This window comes from Aplidium turbinatum, chromosome 18, assembly GCF_918807975.1.
Source record: "Aplidium turbinatum chromosome 18, kaAplTurb1.1, whole genome shotgun sequence".
In the NCBI taxonomy this organism is placed as follows: Eukaryota; Metazoa; Chordata; class Ascidiacea; order Aplousobranchia; family Polyclinidae; genus Aplidium; species Aplidium turbinatum.
Window position 1 is genome coordinate 5,337,431 of NC_137489.1, and position 22,726 is coordinate 5,360,156.

The window sequence follows — 22,726 nt, forward strand, 5'->3', positions numbered from 1 at the left end:
TTGTATTCGTTTTACAGTTGATAGGAATAAGCTTCTATCTATATGATTCTATCCATATTTTATTTTAAAGTATTGTAAATAGGCTATATAAAAATTAATGGAAAATTTATTAAACTTACGCTGCGAATAAGTAAAGTTTAATGAACAAAAGAAGAAAACGTCTGTATCATTACATTGGTAAGCAACTATTAACAGAGTCGGATTTAGCTGATGTGGAGCCCGGGGCACTTTTAGATCGGGGGCCCCGTGCAAAAAAATCTTTCGCGCCTATGGCGCGAAAAACCACCTCTACTGTACGTCTGCAGTAGCATTAATCCAGCACTGCACAGCATTTTGCAGAAACTTCAAAGGCTGAAATAAAACAAAAAACACAACAACCATATTTTTTCCATGTAGGGAGGCCCTTCAAAAGTCGAGGGGCGCGGGGCACCTGCACCCTCTGCTCCCACCTAAATCCGGGCCTGACTATTCATATTACACTATATTAGGCTACACAGTCTAGTAGAAATGAATTAAATGAATTTTTCTGCCGTTATGTTTTTAATACGTTACAAAATTCCTACTAGCCTTTATTAAGCAGAGGCGGAAACATACTCTTCAAATTTGGGTAGCCTTGTAAAAGGTTATAAATTGATTATTTTAATTCTGCAGCAGTTTTTGTGCTTTTGCATTCAGTATATTACTAAATTATAATGGTACGTTCGTTCGTCTGACTTTACACCGCAAATTGAAAAAAGCACGTTGCGTATTGCAGTGCTGATAAAAAAAAAAAACGCACTTCATTTTCACATGCTTTTTCTTGAAGGGGCGGCAAAATCTGAATCCGCCCCGGGCGGCACATTCCCTAGCTACGCCACTGCCCTCGGCCCCACCCAGAGGCTCCCACGACGACGACGAAGAAGAATATCGCTACTTATTTTGAACTTTGGAAACTTTAATTATTATAGGCTATGTGTGAGGACCTGTCTTGCAACAGTCATTATTGTTTGAAAATGTGCAAAAAAGTATTCAGAACAGAATTGTCTTAATTAATGTTTGAGTGATCGTTCAGTTCAGTGGCTTTCGGATTAGTCAACTTGCATAAGGATTTGTACAGTAGCTTATTCAGTTGAGAGTCCATTCGCAGTCTATGGATTTTTGAATCTTATGTTTTCGTTTATTAGCTGTTGCATTCACTTCTCAAATCGCTTTACCTTTAGGTATCAGACCTGATGTCTTATTGTTTTAAATATTTTCAATTCTTCCATCGCTCATTGTAACGTAGGCTATTTGAATTTTTAACTGTAAACCAAGTTGTTTAGTAAGCTCTTGACTTAAACTGACGACTTCAAAAGTGTTTTTTGTGCATTTGCAATTTGTATTATATGTTGTTGTTGTGGAAATAGACAGCTTTGTCTGATGCAAATATATACCGGTAATCAGACATGTATGTAGGCTATACGCCGTAGACTTGCGGCGTAGACTTTTTGTTTACGCTAACGCTTACGGCCACATTTTTTTGGATAGTTGTCGCTTGAGGCTACGCTGTAAAGTTTTCACAGTTTTTTAGCGTATAGCGTCAAGATATACTTTTTAATGTCTTAGCTGGTGTTTGCATTTTTTTTATCAAACTGCGAAATGTTGACAGAATGTTTTCAATGGGCAAAGACATTTTGAAACCAAAACGCAACAAAATGTCAAATGAACACTTTCAGATGCTTGAGTTTCTTCGTGGAAATTCAAAATAAAACTTGTTTGTTTCGCGTGGTTTATACCGTGTGAATGTTTGGCACCTAGCAAACAAAACGAGTTTACGCTAGTGTATGCGCTGACGCCGCCGACTTTTTTTTACAATGTTACGTTCACGCATAGCCTACGGCGTATGGTTTTTCGAACGTTTGCGTTTACGCTGACGGCGTCAATATTTTTTGTATACGCGTACATCACTGCCGGTAATAATAATAATAATAGGCTATAAATTATACCTTTCCATTCTCCTGTCATGATAGTGGAGTCCATTGGTATAATTGTATGCCAATGCATGGTAGGCTACTCAGGTATGGTGTAATTATAAAACTTACAGGCTACTTTAAATCGCATACGAGTTGCTTACAACAACTCATACAAATTTATTCACAATTTGTTGGGATGCGGTAGCGCTAGAGTGCATCAGGTACAGAAGGACGTTTTAACTGTTAATGCTCAATTTAGAAAAATGGCTATGCATTTGTAGAACGCTGCTAAAGTTCTATTAATCTACTTTTGCGCCATAGGTGTACGAGCCGGGGGTGCAGGGGGTGCAATCGCACCCCCAATCTGTCGAGAATTTGGGCAATTTTTCATATTTGGGCAAGATTTTACACCTATCTATCCTAAAAGGAGAATAGATAGGTGTGAAATCTTGCCCAAATATGAAAAATTGCCCAAATTCTCTCCTCAGTCTTCAAAAGGAGAATTTTCGGAAGATACAAATAATGCCAACCAACAAAGCTTGAAGTTGATATCTGAATTCTAGACCTTGGAACAGGATTTCCTGGAATCGGAATATCAACTTTTTTACCAACTCACTCGCAACAGAGAAATCAAAACTGCTGTACAATGTACAAAATTCCTAATTTCAAATGGATTAGATAAAACTATGCCCCACTTTTCCAAAGCAGCAAAAATTCTAGCAACAGTTCCTGCAACTTCATGTTCAGCTGAGAGGTCTTTTTCCGGATTACGACGATTGAAGACATATCTGAGATCAACAATGGGCCAAACACGACTGTCAAACTTAGCTTTGTTGCACTTGGAAAGACCAACAACAATTAAAGTGGATGTCAATCGCATTGTAGATATATTTGGACAACGAAGTGGGCAAAACAAATACTTCTTTTAAATTTGTGTAGCCTATACCACCAGACTACCACTAATCAGTACTTTTTAGTTCAGTTTGCAGTTTTAGTTTTGCAGTTTTAGAGCCATGTACCGGTAGTACTGCATTCTACTGGTTCGTTAGTGTAGTGTCAATTAGCCTACTCCCTTCAATTGTCTTTTGATGAATTTGTTGTTTTGCAAATTTGCATAATGGTATACCGTAGGGGAAGGCGGGGCAAGTTGTGCAACGGGCCCGGAGCAAGTTGTGCAAGTCCCCGTTTGAAAGGAAATAAATAGCGTAATGAATCTTTAACGCCATTATTATATTTTACCTATAATGCCTTTGAAGCACGTGAATCGCAGTCATCAGTTTTTTGGGCAGGTTAGGCTTGATCAACGATATAAGGTGTTTAGGTCTTAGGATCTAAATTTGGATGCAAACGAAATTTTGATTTTTTGGATGCACAGTAGAACTAGTCAAACTTTAGCAGTAGGGGTCAGTAGACATATGATGTAGTTGTATTTTCGCAGGTAAAATTTTTTCGTTTATTTGTTAGTTTTCTTGAAATTTTTTGTTCTTTAAAAAAAGTGTGAATGGGGCGAGTTGTGCAATTGATGACGGGGCAAGTTGTGCAACTGTTCCTGTAAACCGCCTTTGTTAATTTACAAATGTTCTAGCCTATTAGCCATTTTTACATAGTTTCAAAGTCTTCCACGTGAATGAATGTAAAAAATGACTAGTGAATGAATGTAAAAATAGCTGATTTGTTAAATTAATTGTCTGTACTTTTGCTGGCCGTAATATGTTGCTCAACTTGCCCCTAGTCAAAACGAACGATTGTTGTTGCTCAACTTACCCCATGTGCTACACAGCTTACCCCATGGTGCTGCACAACTTGCCCCGGAAAAATAATCCGGGGCAAGTTGTGCAATCGTTACTTAAACTTGAATACAGTGCAAAATAATAAATAAAACCAACCAGTTTTTGTCTAAAAACTTGGCTTATTAGCATGTTTTTGAAATGCAATAGCCTACTGTACTTGAGTCTTCGAAAAAGTTAGTGAAATAAAAAAAAAAAGATTTAAAAAAACCTGCTCAACTTGCCCCGCCTTCCCCTACTTATCATACCAGTGGCTTTGTAGAAGGCTTGTCAGTTGATGCCTCATGCTGTTTTTTTTTAAGGCTATATTATTGCTTTTTCTTACATGTGTAGTACTTTTGTTTAGGCCAGTTGATTATATTTGGGCAAGAATTCTTTTGCACCCCCAAAAAATATGCTTCCCGTACACCTATGTTTTGCGCCATCATGTCTTCTCATTACTATTTCAATTCTACATTTTATAATCACTACAACAATATTTTGTATGTTATTTGATGTAACCTGCATGGCTGCATGGTAACCTACTGTTTTAGTCTGATATTTTGTGTGATGACTGTTAAAAATTTGAATTCTGTGGATTTGTGTCTGATGCAAATAAATAAATAAAAACATTTTCTTAAATATTTCTAAATATAAAATTACTGCTTAGAAAAAAAAACCATAAAAGTAGGCCATATTAAATAGGGTACTTGAAAGTTTTTAGTGATAATATTTTTACACTAAATGTATCAAATGGCCCAAAAATCTGACTCCTGCTCCTGTTGTTGATAAGAATTGCAGCCTCCCAGTCCCACTCTACTACAACCAAAACCTTCAGCTCTAACATACTTCAAAACTCCGGTTCCTGTACACTTCAGGTTCGAATACATCTTCCACCTTTGTGAAGATCCTAATCCGACATGTAGAAAAACCGACTCAGTCCTAATACGATAGTTTTGAAAATTTACAAGATCCAGACTACAGTCGTCGTCGTCGTGTGAGTGTCTGGGGCCGAGGGTCTATCCTTTTACCACCCCAGATTTACGATGTTCCCGGACTACACTGGAAGGTTACTAGAGAGCAGCCAGTCTTTGGTTTCATTATCCATGACACGCAGACCTTCCACTCCGTTAGGTGGCTTGAATATGGAGCAGTCATTGATGATGTGGTCTGCGGTCTGTTCCTCGGCACCACATTCACAGGAGGAGGAATAGGCCATTCTCCATTGGTGCATGGTTGAGCGGAAAAGCCCGACGCCCGTACGGAGACGGTTGAGGCGCACCCATGCCTGTCTTGGTAGTGTTAGACCGATGGGGCGTGTGTCGGCGTCGGGGATGAACGAATAGAGTTTGGTGGTGGTTGACTTCCATTCAGAACTCCATTTATGGTCCGCCCAAGCAGCCGCAGAGATGTCTTGTACATCAGCTTCGTTGATAAGAAGTTGAGCGGCTGGCACGAATGGTTGTCCTGATTTCAGTCGACGGGGGTGCTCGTTTGGGAGAGCAGAAATCTTGTGGTGGAGAAGGTGGTTAGGCTCCAGTGCCCGTCGACCGAGGGACAAGAGTGGCTTATTCGCGACGAAGCTCAGCGGGTTGGATGCCAGCGAGAATGGGGAGATTGTCCAATGGTGTGGGACGCAGGCATCCGGTCACTGTGCGCAGGGCGCTGTTTATGGCAGTGTCGATGTTATGGCAGTGAGCACTGCGGCACCAAACAGGTGCACAGTACTCTGCTGAAGAGTAGACAAGGGCTAAAGCTACTATATGCAAAGTGTCAGCCCTCGCCACCCAGCTAGAGCCTACCAAGCGCTTGAGTAGCGCAGCGCGAGATGTGAGTTTCTTGCGCAGTGACACCAAATGGTGGCGGTATGTGAGCGAGCTGTCCAGTGTCACCCCAAGATATCTTGGTTCTGGGCAGAAGGACAGAGATTTTCCGTTGTTCTGAACGTGTAGCTCACGATCAGCTTCCCGATTATGGAGGTGGAAAGCTGCTGCCACAGTTTTGGTTTCGCTGAGTTTTAGTCGCCAATTCTGGAGATAGGCTGAGAGAGTTTTCATGTCCTGACTCAAGGTGTCTTCTAGATTTTCCCACGACGTTGTGGAGTGGAGAATTGCCAGGTTGTCCGCATAAGCATAGGTTATGTTGCGGAGACCGGAGACAGTTGGCAGGTCGTGGGTGTAGATATTGAAAAGAAGTGGAGCCAGGACTGATCCCTGTGGGACGCCGTTTTTCAGGCGTCTCAGTCTGCTTTGCCGTGAGCTACCGGTGGTGAGGGTGAAGCTTCGATTCCTGACAAGTTCCATAATCATATGAACCATATGTTGGTCAGGAAGCAGGCGAAGCAGCTTGCAAGTAAGGCCGCGATGCCATACGGTGTCATTGGCAGCTGTAAGATCTAGAAAGACAGCGCCGGTCTTCTTTTTTGCCTCAAAGCAATCCTCGATGTCTTAATTGAGTTAAGAGTGTGACCTGATCTACGGTGGATTTTCCGCGCCAAAATCCAGCTTGCTCTTTTGGAAGGAGCGGGTCAATGATTGGGTTGACCCGTGCGTAGATGAGTCTTTCGAGGATCTTGAAAGGAACACAGAGGTGGGATATCGGACGATAACTCTTTGGGTCCTCTGGTGGCTTGTGAGGCTTAGGGATCGCAAAAGCTCTTCTCCAGATTTTTGGGATTGTGAAGTGGTGCAGGCAGGAAGAGAAGAATCTACGTAACCAGGACTTTAGGGCATGGCCATCATAGAGCACAAGCTCAGGGCAGATCTTATCGGGCCCAGGAGACTTGTGTGGTTTCACTAGGCGGAGCGCGGTGGCGAATTCCTTCGGGGTGAAGTCTCCAGAGATTACGTCCTCTTGTGGTGTTTCCACTCGCCAAAGGGCAGATACTTCCTTGGCAACAAGGCGGGATGCCTTGCGGTCCTTTGTCTTGTAGACCCCGCAGCGGTCCTTTGTCTTGTAGATTACACTTACAGTGAATTTCAGGGAGTCGAACCGTTTGATTTTTCCGGTTCGGGTCCGGTTCTGGTTCAAAGATTGTTTCAAAATTGGGTTCAGTTCCGGTTCAGGTTCGAAGAAACTTAAATCCGGTTTTATAAGTTCCGGTTCGGGTCCGATAAAATTAGGCCTAGGCCTACTATTGCCCAACTACTAACTAGCCCAATTGGGCGTGAAAACCGCAAGGTTGGCAACACTGATCTCAACACTGCTTTGCTCGGTAGGCACTTTTACGTATTGTACTGCCCAAAAAGGTAACCGCAACCATGCGTGACATACGACATCGCTGACGTTGGTAGCGCTATCATGCGTGACATGACTCAACACGTGATTAACTGGTCGTCTTTATCGAAAGATTTTGATACAAAGAAATTTAACTGAATGCATCGCCACAACCAACGTTGCCTAATGGTTAGGGCAGAGCAGTAGTAATTTCGATTGCATGGGTTCGATTCCCACCCTCTGCTAATACTATTTTTTCTTCAACTGAACTGAACTGAGTGCAAGAAGAATCGTAGTGACTGCAAACAATGGAGTTTATGAGAACAGTTGTGACTAAAACACCAGTAATGTCATATACGATACGCATGGTTGCGGTTACCTCTTCGGGCAGTGCAATACGTAAAAGTGCCTACCGCTTTGCTCAATTAACTTGCCTTTGTTGTTTGTTGCACAAGTTACAATCAAACTATATTGTCTATGAAGTCACAGAACAGAAGTTGTTTACCTCAAAATTCCTCTCCAAAGCATCGATGATAGGGGATCGTGTGTTACGGAATAGGCTATAATTCATCCGTACAATGTGGCCTCCAAGATAACAACATGCTACGTACAACTTCACTTACCACAATGCGAACAATGACGTAATGCTGGAGTGAACCGCTTTTTTCAACCGGTTCGGGTTCGGTTAGGGTTTAAGCTAACTCAAATTTTCGGTTCAGTTCCGGTTAAGGTTCAGACAAAATCGCACCAAAACCGGTTTACAAAAATCGGGTTCGGTTCGACTCCCTGGTGAATTTACGTCACAAGTTCCAAAATTAAATTTTAGGCCACTTGGCAACTCTAATGCACAGTTGTTTGAAACAAAAACCTAAGTAGTTGCTGGCTGATTGATTGAGACTGACTGCTCAAGACCAGGGTTGCCAGATTGGCTTTTTTACGGCCAAATTTCAGAAATTTGGCCTTTTTGAAAAGTGTTTGGCCGGACAATTTTTGTTTGGCCGCTTGGCCTTTTTTTGGCCTTTTGTAGTTTCCTGATTGGCATTTGTTTGGCCTTTTTTTACTTGGTTTTCATAGTTCTTTTGGTTATCCTTAGCAACAGTGAAAAGTTTTGGTGTAGCTTTTTACATCATGCCCATTTCAAAGACCTTGCTAGCTATGCTTTAACATGTCTCTGCATCCCTGTCAGTAATGCAGTAGTAGAGAGGATTTTTTCATTACTTACTGCAGTGAAAACAAAACCACGAAACAAAATGCAGACTGAGCTTTTGGAAGTGATTTTGCGAATACGAACGGACATGCTGCTGAATGGAAAATGTTGCACAAACTTTGATGCTAGTGCCATAATGACAAGGCGTTTCACATCTGATGTTGTTTATAGTGAAACTAGCAGTAACGAAATGGCAGAGGCGCTAACATTCCTAGAATAAAGAGTGTTCATTGTGGAAGGATGTTGGACATAAATGCAATTGACTTCTCTGATTTTGCAGTATTGGGTGTTTAATGTAGCCTACAAGTAATTGTAATGTGTCTAAATATTATATACCGGTATATATACTATTTCATATTGCATTAAGTGATATGCCAATATTAACTCCTTTTCCTCTGCTCACTAGTCACCAGGGTCTCACTGGTGGACGTTATTGGCTTTTTAGTCTACAGGATGATGCTTAGCCTAATGTTATATACATATTTCAGTTGTATTGTAATTGTTTCCATACCTATCTGTTTGTATTTTATGGTTTTATGGATTGCATTTTTTCAGGAATTTTACTAAGCAATTCTTCTTTAACAGATAACATGTAGAACAATAGAAACTGGGTAAATATTATCTAATTTATTGTTGAAAGTAAGTGCAAAAACACCACTGATTTCAACAAAGAGAACAAAACCTCAGGTTTGGCCTTTTTTTCTATAATTTGGCCTTTTTTGGGGATGCATTTGGCCTTTTTTGTTTTATCAATCTGGCAACCCTGCTCAAGACTAAGTCACTGACTGAACTGAATTCTGAGCATTGTCACAGACTCACAGTATTTTGGGATTAGCTCAAGCACATAGACCGAGAGTCGGACCAGTGCCACTTAATTTTGTAGATTCTTTGTTTGTAAACTCTGCAACGTAACCAACTAAGCTATTGGGGCAGCTGAGTTTTTCAATTGCGGCTGGTTTCATCACATTTCCTGTGTACTGTAGCTTTGCACTTCTGTTAGCCTAACCCTCAGAGTTAGATTTTGCCAGTTGCTCTATTGGAAATAAAAGTCAACCAGTTCATTGTCTAATCATTCTGCTGAATGTTTGAAGTTTTTGAAGTACTTAGTGTTTATTACTGCTCAAGATTATGTTACTACACTCTCTTTTATTTTTTCTAGAAAGTTAACTAACATAAAAATTAGTCTGAATTTTGGACCATATGCTGTTGTAGCACATAAAATGCTGCCAAAAAGTTTGTCTGCGTTTTTCTTCAAAGTTAAAACTGTTTTAAGCAAGCCTACATTATCTCAGTTGAGTTCTATAAGGCAAGCGGCACCTATAGCTTGCTTTAGTGTTCAGAGACGTCACCATTATTCCAATGGAAGCAGGAAAAGTCAGTTTTGGAAGTTTTATTCAATGCCAATATGTGGATTATTTGTTGGCGTTTTAACAACAGCAGCACTAAGAAAAAGTAAAAGACAATTTACAGCTTATGCTGCTGAACTGGATCCACAATCCCCTTTCAGGGGTTCCACAAGGCGACCTTCTAGTGATGGGTCTTCCAGGAGATCAACAAACAATTTTATAGCTGATGTTGTAAATATTGTTGGCAGAGCTGTAGTATACATTGAGAAACTACAAAAGTAAGCGAATGGTTTGATTAAAATATATTAGGCAGTGGCTATTTGACCGGCTCCGGTCTTTGAATCTGAAACACTATTTGACCGGCCATGACGTCACTACATAAGCACTTTTTTCTTTCAAAGCAAAAGACGATAAGCGCCTTAAGTTTTAAATTCAACACGTTTTCTTCAACTGAGTCCGTGGCGCATACGTAACGTCTCCGGCTGCCATTCTAGAGGGAATGAGTTCGATACTATTCGGAAGCGTTCTTTTTTTTTTTCTTTTTTTTAACTACAAAAGGATACAAACTGATATGAATGAATCAACAGGTGAATAAAAAAGTTTCAAAACGAATTAAAAAAGTTTTTTCTAGTCTTTATTTTTAACAAATTCCTTTCATTTCTTAGCACAAATTCTCTGAAAAAATCACTCCTTCTAATAGGCTGTAAGATTACGTTTCGCTGAAGTCCAAAGTTAAAAATTAAATCCAGTCTCATTGTCGCACAACAATCAGTCAAGTTTCAAATCATCATCTCAACCAACCCTTCAAGACAACTTTCCACTTTCACTTTACTACGCTACGCTGAAGAGGTCGGGAGATCGAAACACTGGCCTTTGTCCGTAGTTGCTTTTCATAATTGTCTTTTTAGACATTCTTTTTGGGTCAATAATGTCTTTTTAGATATTACTTTTAAAGAAATAAAAAGGAGTCAAAAGGCATGTAAATTTCACTCTGTGTGGAGCTACATGTACTTGAGAGGTTAACTGTTATTCTTTTATTCACAAATTAAAAAAACTTAACTTTATTACTCACATTTGGAAAGATTTAAAAAAATAGGCTGTAGGCTACTCAAATTAAAAATTGACGACAAAAATGCACTTTGGGTCAAAATTTAGTTAATAAAAAAAAAAAAGAACGCTTCCGGATAGTATCGAACTCTTTCCCTCTAGAATGGCAGCCCGAGACGTTACGTATGCGCCACGGACTCAGTTGAAGAAAACGTGTTGAATTTAAAACTTAATGCGCTTATCGTCTTTTGCTTTGAAAGAGAAAAAGAAAAAAGTGCTTATGTAGTGACGTCATGACCGGTCAAATAGTGTTTCAGATTCAAAGACCGGAGCCGGTCAAATAGCCACTGCCAATATATTATGCAATGCATGAGAAAATGCAATGTTGTCTAAGTCTAATAATATGCCGTAATTAATTTGTTATGGATAGATGGTATTAGACAGAATATTTGCTCTCCTGCAAAAATTGTTTTTAAATCTAATTCAGCCTCACTTGTTGTGTTGTTCAGTATACCTTTCACTCGTCACTCTGTTCCTGTGGGAAACGGTTCTGGATTTATTGTTGATGGCAATGGCATTATCATCACTAACGCTCATGTGGTTGGCAATCAATCAAATTTAAAGGTTTGTGTTGCACAAATATATTCCTTAGGCTGTTACAAAAGTAGAGCCGTATTATAGGCAGTGGCTACTTGACCGGCGCCGGTCTTTGAATCTGAAACACTATTTGACCAGTCATGACGTCATTATATAGGCATTTTTTTCTTTTTCTTTCAAAGCAAAAGATGAGAAGAGTGCCAATATAAGTTCTAAATTCAACACTTATGTTCAACTGATTCTGTGGCGCGTAGGATACGTATCGGGCTGATGCTCCAGAAGGAATGAGTTCAATACTACGCGGAAGCGTTTTTTTTTTTAATTTTTAACTAAATTTTGACCCGAAGTGACTCAATCGTTAAGCTTCTGCATTTTTGTGGTCAATTTTTAATTTGAGTAGCCTACAGCCCAATTTTTTATGTCTTTTCAAATATGAGTAATAAAGTTAGTTTTTTAATTTTCTTGCATTTAAGAATTTTCTGGATAATATTCCGTTCGTCATAAGAGGATGTGACCGTGTTTGCCGAACGACGCAAAAATGTAATGACAAACGGAAAATTACCCAGAGAAATTCTCAAATTCCAGAAAATTAAAAACTCTAACTTTATTACTTAATTTTATTTTTTAATTTTCTTGAATTCTTAAATGCAAAAAAATTAAAAAACTCTAACTTTATTACTCATATATAAAAAGACATAATAAATTGGGCTGTAGGCTACTCAAATTAAAAATTGACCGCAAAACTGCAGAAACCTAACGATTGAGTCACTTCGGGCCAAGTTTAGTTAAAAATTAAAAAAAAGCGCTTCCGCGAAGTATCAAACTCATTCTCTCTGGAGCACCAGCGCGATACGTATCCTACGCGCCACAGAAACAGTTAAACATAAGTGTTGAATTTAGAACTTATATATATAGGCACTCTTCTCGTCTTTTGCTTTGAAAGAGAAAAAGAAAAAAATGCCTAACTATGAGGGCCATTGCCCACTAGGGGGCCATGGCCCTCAGGTTGGGAACCCCTGATTTATACCAATCTATAAAGCAGCACCATCAATTAAATACAAAGCAATATAGAGACTCACTTTAGAATAGACTCTGATATATAGTAATGTCAGATACTAGCTTATAGGTTATATCATAGCCTACTATAAAGCCCATTGCATTTAATAGATTTGTTAAATTCAAACATAATCCACTTATGCCAACACTGTATTTTCGAAACCTTACTTTTGACATGACCTACAATCCTACATTGAAACCAACAAACTCATTTCAGTAAAGTAGGCTTTAATAAACTTAAAACGTGAATACTGAATATCCTGCAATTGAAAACTAGCTTTAAAGAATGTTAACAAAAAGTATTAAATGACAAACTAAAACAAGACTCTACTTAAACTGTCGATTGCACTGCTACACTGTTAACTGAAAACTAGAGAATGAACCAACACGAAAGAAACCAAGAGAAGCCAAGCCAGGCAATCGGCAAACCCACACTGCGCTGTCGGCAAGAGAGATGTGGTGCGTGACGACACGCGCTACACCACATTCTCCCCAGCCAAATAAATTTCGAAAAGGACCAGACAAGATGTTGACTCAGAAGCCATATCTTTCTGGTGACTTTCGAATTCTAGTAGAACGTCTCAAGATAGGTGTACTGTTGTCGGTAAACCCTTCATTAGTTGATGTGATCGGGTTTGTAATATCACAAGTAGGCCTACTGCCTTCGCGAACGTCAGTAGTTAAATTCGAAGGATCGTCTGTTGACGGCGTGTTATAATCGTTTGTTAGTATGTTATGGATTTCAGGTTCATCCGGCACATTTGAGGCAAGATCCGTCGTTGTAGAAAGGCGTTCTTCTGCATCAACCTCAGTTTGAGGAGAGGGTGCCAAATCCGAGGTCGAAACAGTCGCCTCTCTTCCACTTTGATATCGTACACGAGCATAAGTAGGATTCGCATTGAGTAATATTACTGGATCACAGACAGGTTCACCTTTATTACGCACAAAGCGTCGCAATAAAACTGTTTTACCGGAGTCCAAAAGCCACGAAGACATTGCCATGCCATACATGGCTCGTCGTGCAAATGAGAATAACCTCTCGTGGGGTGTTTGATTAGTCGCGACACATAGCAATGACCTAATAGAATGCAAAGCTTGTGGAAGGACTTTCTCCCAATCGTCCTCCAGAACATGGTGCGTTCTCAAAAGAAGTTTTATTGTTTTCCATACCGTTTGGTTTGTCCTTTCGCACTGTCCATTTCCTTGAGGATGGTAAGGTGATGAGCAACTAGTAGCTATTCCACGCGTAGAAAGAAAGTCTTTGATCTCTCGGCTAGTGAAAGCAGTTCCTCGATCGCTGTGGATGTAAGCAGGGAAACCAAACAGGCAAAATAAGTTAGTTAAACAATCAATGACGGACTCGGAAGACATTCTTTTGCATGGAAACACAAATGGGTAGCGACTATATTCATCTACAATCACTAACAGGTAGGGCTTCAAACCTTTAACAGGACCCTTGAAATCAACAGATAGTCGTTCCCATGGGTGCGTCGCTTTGATAAGAGTTCCTCTTGGTGGTTTGTAAAAACGTGGTTTGAGTTCAGCACAAATTTGGCATTGGTTGCAGATTGCTTTAGTCTCTTCGCTGGTGTACGGCAAGTTGCGGGATCGAATAAAGTGATACAATCTAACATATCCTGGATGTCCAAGTGATTCATGTAAAGAAAGCAAGTCTTTTCCAGGGCTCAGAGTTGCAGACACTCTTGATAGTGCATCAGGGGCTATGTTTTCTTTTCCGGGCTTGTGACGGATTTCGTAATGAAACTGGCTTAGCTCTAGGCGCCACAACAAAATTTTGTTATTTTTGATCTTCCCACGGTTGCGTCTATCAAACATATACGAGATCGATTGCTGATCGGTGACAAGTGAAAAGGTGCGACCCTTTAAAAAATGGGCCCATTTTCGAACGGCTTCAATGATTGCTGTAGCTTCTTTTTCGATAGCCGGATACTTCTGTTCGCAGTTACTGAGGGTGCGGGACATAAAAGCGACAGGGCGACCGCCTTGGGAGAGGATTGCGGCTATAGCGTAGTCAGAAGCGTCACTTTCGATGTCGAAACTTAGGTCATCACGAATAGTTCCCAGACTAGCAGCCGCCAATTCTTCCTTTAGTGTTTTAAAAGAATTCAAAGCATTTTCGTCCAAAGGTATAACAGCCTTTAAGAGTGGACCAGCCTTCAATGAAAATCTTTCAATCCATTTGGCATAGTATGCAAACATACCACAAATTCTTTTCAATTCTTTCAGAGTTTTTGGTGGGGGCATTTCCAACAGTGGTCGAAGTCGTTCAGCGTCTGGTTTCTTTTGGTTGTGCGAGATTTGGTAGCCAAGTAAATTGATTGTAGATTGTCTAATGTTCGATTTGTCTTTATTAAAAGTAAATCCACTCTTTTCTGCAGCATCAAGCAAGGCATTCAAGTTTTCATCATGTTCTTGTACAGTTTCCCCTGTAACGGTCAGATCATCTAAATAGGCGTAAACTTTCTTCAGATTGTATCTTTTGATGAAGTCATCCATAACTCTCTGAAAGGCAGCAACTCCATTTGTTACACCAAAGGGCAGTCTTTTGTATTGATACAAATGGCCGAGAGCTTCGAATGCTGTAAATGGTCTTTCTTCTTGCAAGAGGGAAACTTGGTGGTAAGCGGACCGCAGATCAAGAGAGCTGTAGATTTTATCTTTTGCAACCTTGTTGACAATGTCTTCAATTCGCGGAAGGGGATACGCATCCAAAAGTGTAAAACGGTTGACGGTCTGTGAATAATCGATCACAAGGCGGCATTTATGTTGATTCCGGACAACAAGCACCTGCGATCTCCACGGAGATCTTGAAGGTTCAATTATGTCTTCGGCTAATAGTCTTTTCACCTCCTTTTCAATATATGCGACGGCATCTTTTGAATAAGAACGGGAAGGGGCTGCAACAGGTTTATAATTAAGTTGCATGTATTGAAAAAGACTTGGTGGATCCACGCGAGCTGAGGTAAGTGCTACGAGCTTCGGTGTTGCTGCGGAAATTACAAGCGGTTTTTCGGGGCCACAAAACTGAAAAGTGACTTTCTCGTGTTTTTGAAAGAAATTTTGGCCTAAAATCACATCAGCACAAGAGTTTGGAATGACATCGAAACAAATCTTTGGATAACTTCTATCGAGGAGTTCAAGATGCAAACAAGCGCAGCCATCGGTCTTGACCAAGTGATGGGTCGACGCCATGGTCACAGTATGAGGTTGTTTCGTAAGGTTTATCTTCAGCTTGTTTACCAATTTTCTATCAATAAAGTTATCCGAGGCACCTGAATCCAGCAAGGCTTTAACTGGATGTCCATTTACCAAAGCGTCCACCACTGTGCGATGTAGGCAGTTAGGAGCTCCAGCAAAATATAACGGGCCTCTGTGCCTGGAAGGCGTTGACGAGTAATTAAGAGAATCCGCGTTAGCAACTAGGTTTTCTGCAGCAGAAGCCAGAGATACTGATGAACTTTTACTGCGACAGACCTTGGAAAAATGCCCTAGTTTTCCACAATTGTAGCATTTTTGTTTGTGTGCTGGACAAGACCAACGGTCATGGAGTGGTCCGTTACAAAAGTAACATGATTTTCTGGTTTGTACCTTGGACTTGGAAGTGGCTGCAGAAACGTCGTGATCCTTGTGCTCTGGACGCATGTTGTTACCTTCTCGCGCATAATTTGTCGTTGAGGCTATCGAAGTGTTTGCAGCTCTCCCCATGATGCAAGATTGTTGTTGTGCTCTTTCTATACTGTCGCTCAGTTCCGAAGCACGTTGAAGGTCTATGTTATTCTCTTCCAAAAGACGTTGGCGGATGACAGGAGACTGTAAGCCATTTATGAAAGAATCCCGAATAAGCTGCTCTTTATACGTTTGGGCAGAAACGTCGTCAAAAGCGCAGTCCTTAGAGAGTAATTTCAGCGCTCTAAGGTATTCCAAGACCGTTTCTCCACTGGCTTGCTTTCGGCTGATTAGTAAATGCCTGGCGTAGACATTGTTCTTCTTCTTTACGTATGTTCTCTTGAGAGTATCTACAATCGCATCATAGTCGTCAACTTCCTCGACATAGAGGTATACCTCTGGGGACAAGAAGCTACGTATTATTCTAGTTTTGTTGATATTAGGAGTTCCTTCCTGGCGAACCTCTTCAAGTGTAGCGATGTAGTCAGTGACAGTCTGAAACCAGAACTTGAAAATAGTAGGAGCGTCAGCGGAGTTAGGATCAACTGAAAGGTCTTTAGGACGAGGAATATGTCTGTCCATCTTTCTGATTCTTGCTTAAATAAGTTTATTAAATTGACATGACCTACATTGAAACCAACAAACTCATTTCAGTAAAGTAGGCTTTAATAAACTTAAAACGTGAATATCCTGCAGTTGAAAACTAGCTTTAAAGAATGTTAACAGAAAGTATTAAATGACAAACTAAAACAAGACTCTACTTAAACTGTCGATTGCACTGCTACACTGTTAACTGAAAACTAGAGAATGAACCAACACGAAAGAAACCAAGAGAAGCCAAGCCAGGCAATCGGCAAACCCACACTGCGCTGTCGGCAAGAGAGATGTGGTGCGTGACGACACGCGCTACACCACAACTTTCACAAAAATTTTACAGTTAGTTACAATTGATTTAATCGTTTGTGTTTCATGAGTAGCCTACCCATGGGTTTCACACATTTTTGTTGTTTACTAATACCCGTGCTATGTGCTGTTAAATATGTGATGCGGTGACAATGGCATTTGTTGTTTGTGTAAATGCACCAGCTTAAACATACTTTTCATCAAATTTGTGTAAAGACTTTTTTAGTTGACACAAAATGTTATCGATTCAAATTTGCAGGTTAAACTGCCTGATGGAAGAGAGTTCCGGGGTCGAGTTGTGGGGATCGATGAAGCGAGAGACATTGCCGCTGTCAAGATTGAAGCAGTGAGAAATGCAACCTAACCAACTAAAACACATTTTTGTAAAACAGATCTTGCTGACTTTGATTGTCATTTTTGGTTATAAATATTCATTGTTCAAACATTGCTATGTAAAAAATAGCTTAATTGTAGTTTCCTATTGTATGTACATGTTTTGATTAACTGTAGCAGTGTGAATTGGGTTTACATTTCATGTGACAGTGCAACATGAAATGAGTGGGATGTTTTGGTGCAGCAATACTGCTATGGAGATGACCGTTTTGATGCTGCAAGATAACAGCTAGTGTACATTCACCTCACTGAAACACAGCTCAGACTTAAATAGGAGCATTGCCTACTTAAATTTTCCCTACAAATTACCCAAACAAATAGAACCATTTCCGAAACTCCATTTTGGAGAATGTCTGCTTGGTACCAAAACGGTCATCTCTTAAACAGGATATCTCAATGGTGTCTCTGAATTGACCGCACTGATATGTCGTTGGCCTGCACAAATCAATCACAGTTGCACTTCAGTCCTCACAATTAAAGGAAGTATGCTTTAACAAATAAGTAACAGCAATTGCTGACAAAGTATATTAATCTTCATAGTAGAATGTATGCGATGTTTGTGAAAACAAGAAAAATCAACTCCTATTTTTATCTCTTTATCTGTGCACTAAAAAAATGTGTAAAATTAAGAAGCTGTGTACAGAAGCATCTTTTGGTTTGGGTTCAAAAACAAGAGAATGGCACTCGCTACAGTTGAACTGATATCTAGTTTTTAACACCACAATTTTTACAGAGAAATCTACCTACAATAGCTCTTGGCACCGCAAGGGATTTGAGGCCTGGAGAGTGGGTTGTTGCTATTGGAAGTCCTCTCGCTTTGCAAAATACCGTCACTGCCGGGATTGTCAGTAATATGTGCCGGCCTGGAAAGGAGCTTGGACTCCGCAATGAAGAAAGAAGGGATATGGAATACATTCAAACTGATGCTACTATCAATGTGAGTGTTTGCTTCAACTACACTTACAGTAAAATACTGCGTTCAGAGGAAGAAAAACTGGTTCGGTAGCACAGTGACGACATTTAATTTGGTACTTCACCACATACTGGCCAAGATAAATTGGTTCTATTGGGACGGTGGTCTCCCGAAGCGGAGAAAGATTAAAAATGTACTAAGTGAATCCGACTGTGCGTTGTTTCGTAATTGATCGGCTCTGGTAGTGTGAGTTGTCGTAGAACTCGAAATTATGAAATGGCCTCTAGCTTAAGTCAAACTAATGTAAGTGAATTATTGAAAACGAAGGTTGGAAACTCTGGTGGCCCATTGGTCAATCTCGATGGACAGGCTATAGGAATAAATACAATGATGGCCTCTGCTGGCATTGGCTTTGCCATTCCAATTGACTGTGTAAAGGATTTTCTTCACCAAGTTCAACAAGGTGAGTGTTCTTTTCAAAATCACGGTTAGAACTCCTTTTGTTGTGTCTTAAGATTGTTTGTTTGTAGAATATCTTGATTGAAGCGTGTTACTCTGCTATTTGCTAATTGATTTTGATAGTGTGACTTTTGTTGCCAAATGATTTCCTTGTTACTGAGCATTCGCAATTAAATACTTGTGATTTGATAAAAAGAATAAAAAGCCCAATATGCAGAAGCCGAACACTTTCTCTCTCTCTGCATTTTGTGTTTTTGATTCTTTTGGTCAGAATGACCAGACGTTCCAGCAGTTTGCTTTTGTCTTATTTGTGATTTCGTCTCGAGTGGTTACATTTCTTTCAAAAGTTATATCGCACCTCTGGTCATCTCTAAACATTTGCACGTCTAAATTTTGCAACTCAAGTACCGGATAAGATGTGACTCAGTACAAAGGAGGCAACCAAATGACACGATAAGACACTAACTCAGGCTTTTCAGTTACTGGTATCTGCATTCGATCTAATTTCCGAGCATTGTTCCAATATTACTGCAGATTTGCTCACTTCTCTTAATCTCTCACCTCAGGTTCCCACCAAGGTTACCCAGCCCCGGCACAGTCCCATAGAAGGTGGATAGGCATATCCATGTTGACTATCACTCCTGATATAGCGATGCAGCTTAGAATGAGAAATCCGAACTTTCCCGACGTGGCGGAAGGCATCTATGTTCACAGGGTACAAAGAGATTCGCCTGCTGCCATGTAAGTACTACATCATGTTAATGCATAAGGAAATTTTCATCTTCTCGCTGAGACAGCTTCTTTAGAAGAGTCCTAGCACCTTCACGTACTTGTAGAGACTTTGCATCGTTGACCCAGACCTGCTTACCGAAATTGACAGAGTGAAAATCCCGTATGGTGTAGAAATGTTGTCTGAATTATTCCATTCTCTAGGTCCTTCTGAATCGAAATCTGGTTTGAAATGTATTTCTTGAGCGCACACCCCGAGAGTCGAATCATTGGGGCTTGGTCGTGTCACCATTCCTTACGCTTTTATTAAGAATAATTTAAATCTAATTTGCAAGAAGGTGTTTATGAGCATCGCGTAACAGTATTGCTGAGTTGATATGTATGACTTGCGTACCTTAGCTTATTTTTCATGGATTGAATTTAAAAACCTAAATTGCACATGTAACTCACTACCGTATTTATGGTGCGGGACACAACCGACTGACTACTATCTGCGTGAGGTAAACTTAATTCAGTGTTCGAAAAAAATTGGGTATACAACCTGTTTATATTTCCGCATCGTTTTGACTATTACTGTCCAAGTGTCCACTATATTGCATTCGTTAAACTTGCAAGGCCTTGTGAAATGACTTTTTCGCGGCAGAATTTCTTTAAATGTGAGTCTTTTTTGCCTACCTTGCTGTTTCGCGTTTTGTCGCTTCTTCTTTTTTCCAAACCTCTGCTGTTTGAGATGTGTTGCTTTTTCGCTGTGATTGTCAGAAATAAAAACACAGTGAACTGACGCACAGCATCCCATAACATCATTGCTATGGTTACCAGGAGTGGCATGCAACCCGGTGACGTGATCACCCACATCAATGGAAGAACAGTTAAAACAACGAAGGATGTTACAGACTGCCTGTTGAGAAACCAAGTTCTTACCATAACTGTAAGAAGAAGGAATGAGTCACTTGTGGTGCGGGTTGTTGCGGAAGAAGTTGTGCATTGAACTCATTATTATATTACTTGTTGTTGACTTTTTTCACTGTCTATCTCTTAGCCAACTCCGTGTGGAATAATTGTCGAGCAGAACTATTGGCCTGGTTGCACTTCTCTGCCAATCTAGCTTGCTACCTTGTTAAGCAGATTTAACTGGGCGCTAAGCTTGAACTGCGAACAAAATTTTGGTAAATTTTGTTAATTGCATCTCTCCCTTGGCGATGTTTTTGTAGCATGTATTGTATTGTCCTTATTTTGTGTTAGATAATTTAGTTAAAATAAGCAACGACTCATGATTCTTTGACTATTTTTTGTCGAAGTCTAGACCCCTTTGTTAAGCAATCCTTTGAAATATGAAATGTATTGATTTTGTCTGATGCAATTGCAAGATACTGAAAACACTACTAAGTACTTTTTGTTTTGTATATCTTTCTGTAATACAGTGCAGTCTACTCGTTACGATGCTGCAGCGCAGACCCCATTCTATAGCGTGAATTACTTTCTGTTTCGGCAGCCGAGTGGTGAGAGCGTTTGTGCAAGGCTCGAAAGAACCTAGGTTCAACACTGCTCGAGAGCACACGGTTGTGTTTTGTTATGACAACATAGTGGCAATTGACTCGATGACTAGCGAATAGTCTTTTGTTGCTTTCAGTTATCTGTTGTGTTTGCTATTCGTCGTGCGGTATGCTGTCGCAAAGGACGAAACATATGTTGCTGTGTGGCCTAATATTTCGATACTTCCAAATTTTACTCCTAATGTTCGGCTCTGGTGCTGGTAGATCTGAGATCGATTTCAGGCCGGTCAAACCGAAGCCTTTAAAAACGGTACCGATTGTGTTCTTTCTTGCATGATACAGTGGTGATAAGTCGGGTAATAATGTGGTGACATCGTAAATTTGATATAAAATTAAAAATGATTCTATTTGCTGAAAGACCTTAGCAGTTGTAGAGCGACAATAAATAAAACTTTAACATTATTATTACTCTTAAAATTTACCATCACTTTTCAAGTCGATCCAACCTCAAAACACATTGTCGTGCACAGCAAGCTCTTGTTGTCAGTTGGAAGATTGTGGACCAACCAGCTTACGATGTTACTTGAAGTTAATAATTAATGATTTTGGTGCAACAATTTATTAATTTGTGAACTTATACTTTTGTTGTTTTATAGAATGTTGTCTTCAAAAATATTTTATCATTTCCGAAACAACGCTCATGAGCTGTGGTTTGAGGGAAAGTTTGTTGCGATGCCTTAGTTTAATGTCGAAATCCTATCTAGCGTATTTTGTTTCGTTATGTCCTCAAAACGAAAATGACCATAACGCAGAAAACATTCATTTATCGTGAAAGATTCATTCATTCATCGCGAAAGATTCATTCGTCATGAAAGATTCATTCATTCATCGCGAAAGATTCATTCGTCATGAAAGATTCATTCATTCATCGTGAAAGATTCATTCGTGGTTGATTACACCAACAGCTGATATTGCGGTCTGTTAAGCTAATCGTCTGATAAATTAATTAAGAATCAGTTTGCGCAAAGTTTATCAATAGATCAGTAATCGGCGATTCTAATCACCGGATTAAGGTCGGTGCATAGTGAAAGAGTAGGTAGCGAAGTGATATGTTAATCAGTAGATTTTTTGATCACTAAATGAGCCAGTGTCTGTGCTTTGTTCGAACTTGAAGTACAAAAAAAAATTGAACAAGCTTTTTAAAGTAATTTTCTCTACGCCGACTTTGTTACAAAAAAGTTTTACGATCATAGTGTTACTGTAACATCGTTTTTCGTTTGCTCCGGTCAATATTTTTAAAGAGGCTGTTTTGCGAATGTTTAACTTCACAAAGTAACGTTGTCTACGAGCTGTCGTGTTGAGGTGCGCGCTTACCTTGTCGTTAAATGGTCATTTGATCTATGAACTTGCTTTTGGAGTGGAGAAACAACTGCCCCCCAATATGCCCCGACTTTGCTTTTGAAAAGCACAGCGCTTTAGGTAGGCTGCATTCCTCAGCCAGCACATCAATTGTTTGCATTGATTCAAATACTGCAGGCTTTTAAATATTAAAATATGTCTTTATATGTTTGCATTCTATTGTGTTGGTGTTGCGTGATTCCACCAATAAAGAAAAAATAAAAAGTGTTTAAATAACCTCGTCCAGCTTATTCACAATTTGTTGTACTATCTACTATCTAGCCTACTTGTGTACAGCAGCGATACCTAGCGGACAGAATAATTTATCTACCATATCACTTTATTTTTCGTTATCAACGGAACAAAAAAGATAGCAGCGATATACCAGCACGCAGGCCGTTGAAAGGGTTATTTTAACCCAGCAGGCTACCAATGAGATCTTCGTGGCACCAACTCTAGATTGTTATACAAACGTTAGCATGCCCACAAACGCACTAAGTTATATCCAAATAAAAGGCGGTGGCTTCTTCAAGCTCCTAGTTCCCTTGAAAAGGCTACGGCCCCCTAAAAATGTCAGTCCCGTTA

The 22,726-nt window shown here is 39.9% G+C and overlaps 1 protein-coding gene across 2 annotated transcripts; it reads left to right on the forward strand.

The window, feature by feature from the left end:
• The first annotated feature begins 9,290 nt into the window (after positions 1-9,290).
• On the forward strand, positions 9,291-22,369 carry LOC145787328 (serine protease HTRA1-like). 2 transcript variants are annotated; one of them, XR_014291385.1, is made up of 8 exons: positions 9,291-9,744; positions 11,023-11,137; positions 17,016-17,102; positions 17,883-18,086; positions 18,390-18,525; positions 19,088-19,262; positions 20,070-22,131; positions 22,245-22,367. XR_014291385.1 is itself a non-coding variant. In XM_082599051.1 (7 exons), the coding sequence occupies exons 1-7, from the start codon at positions 9,341-9,343 to the stop codon at positions 20,236-20,238; spliced, it is 1,290 nt and encodes a 429-aa protein (XP_082455177.1). In that variant the 5' UTR covers positions 9,291-9,340; the 3' UTR covers positions 20,239-22,369. The 2 variants fall into 2 exon arrangements, 1 of the variants encoding a protein (XP_082455177.1); XM_082599051.1 differs by having other exon boundaries at positions 20,070-22,369.
• Positions 22,370-22,726: the final 357 nt, after the last annotated feature.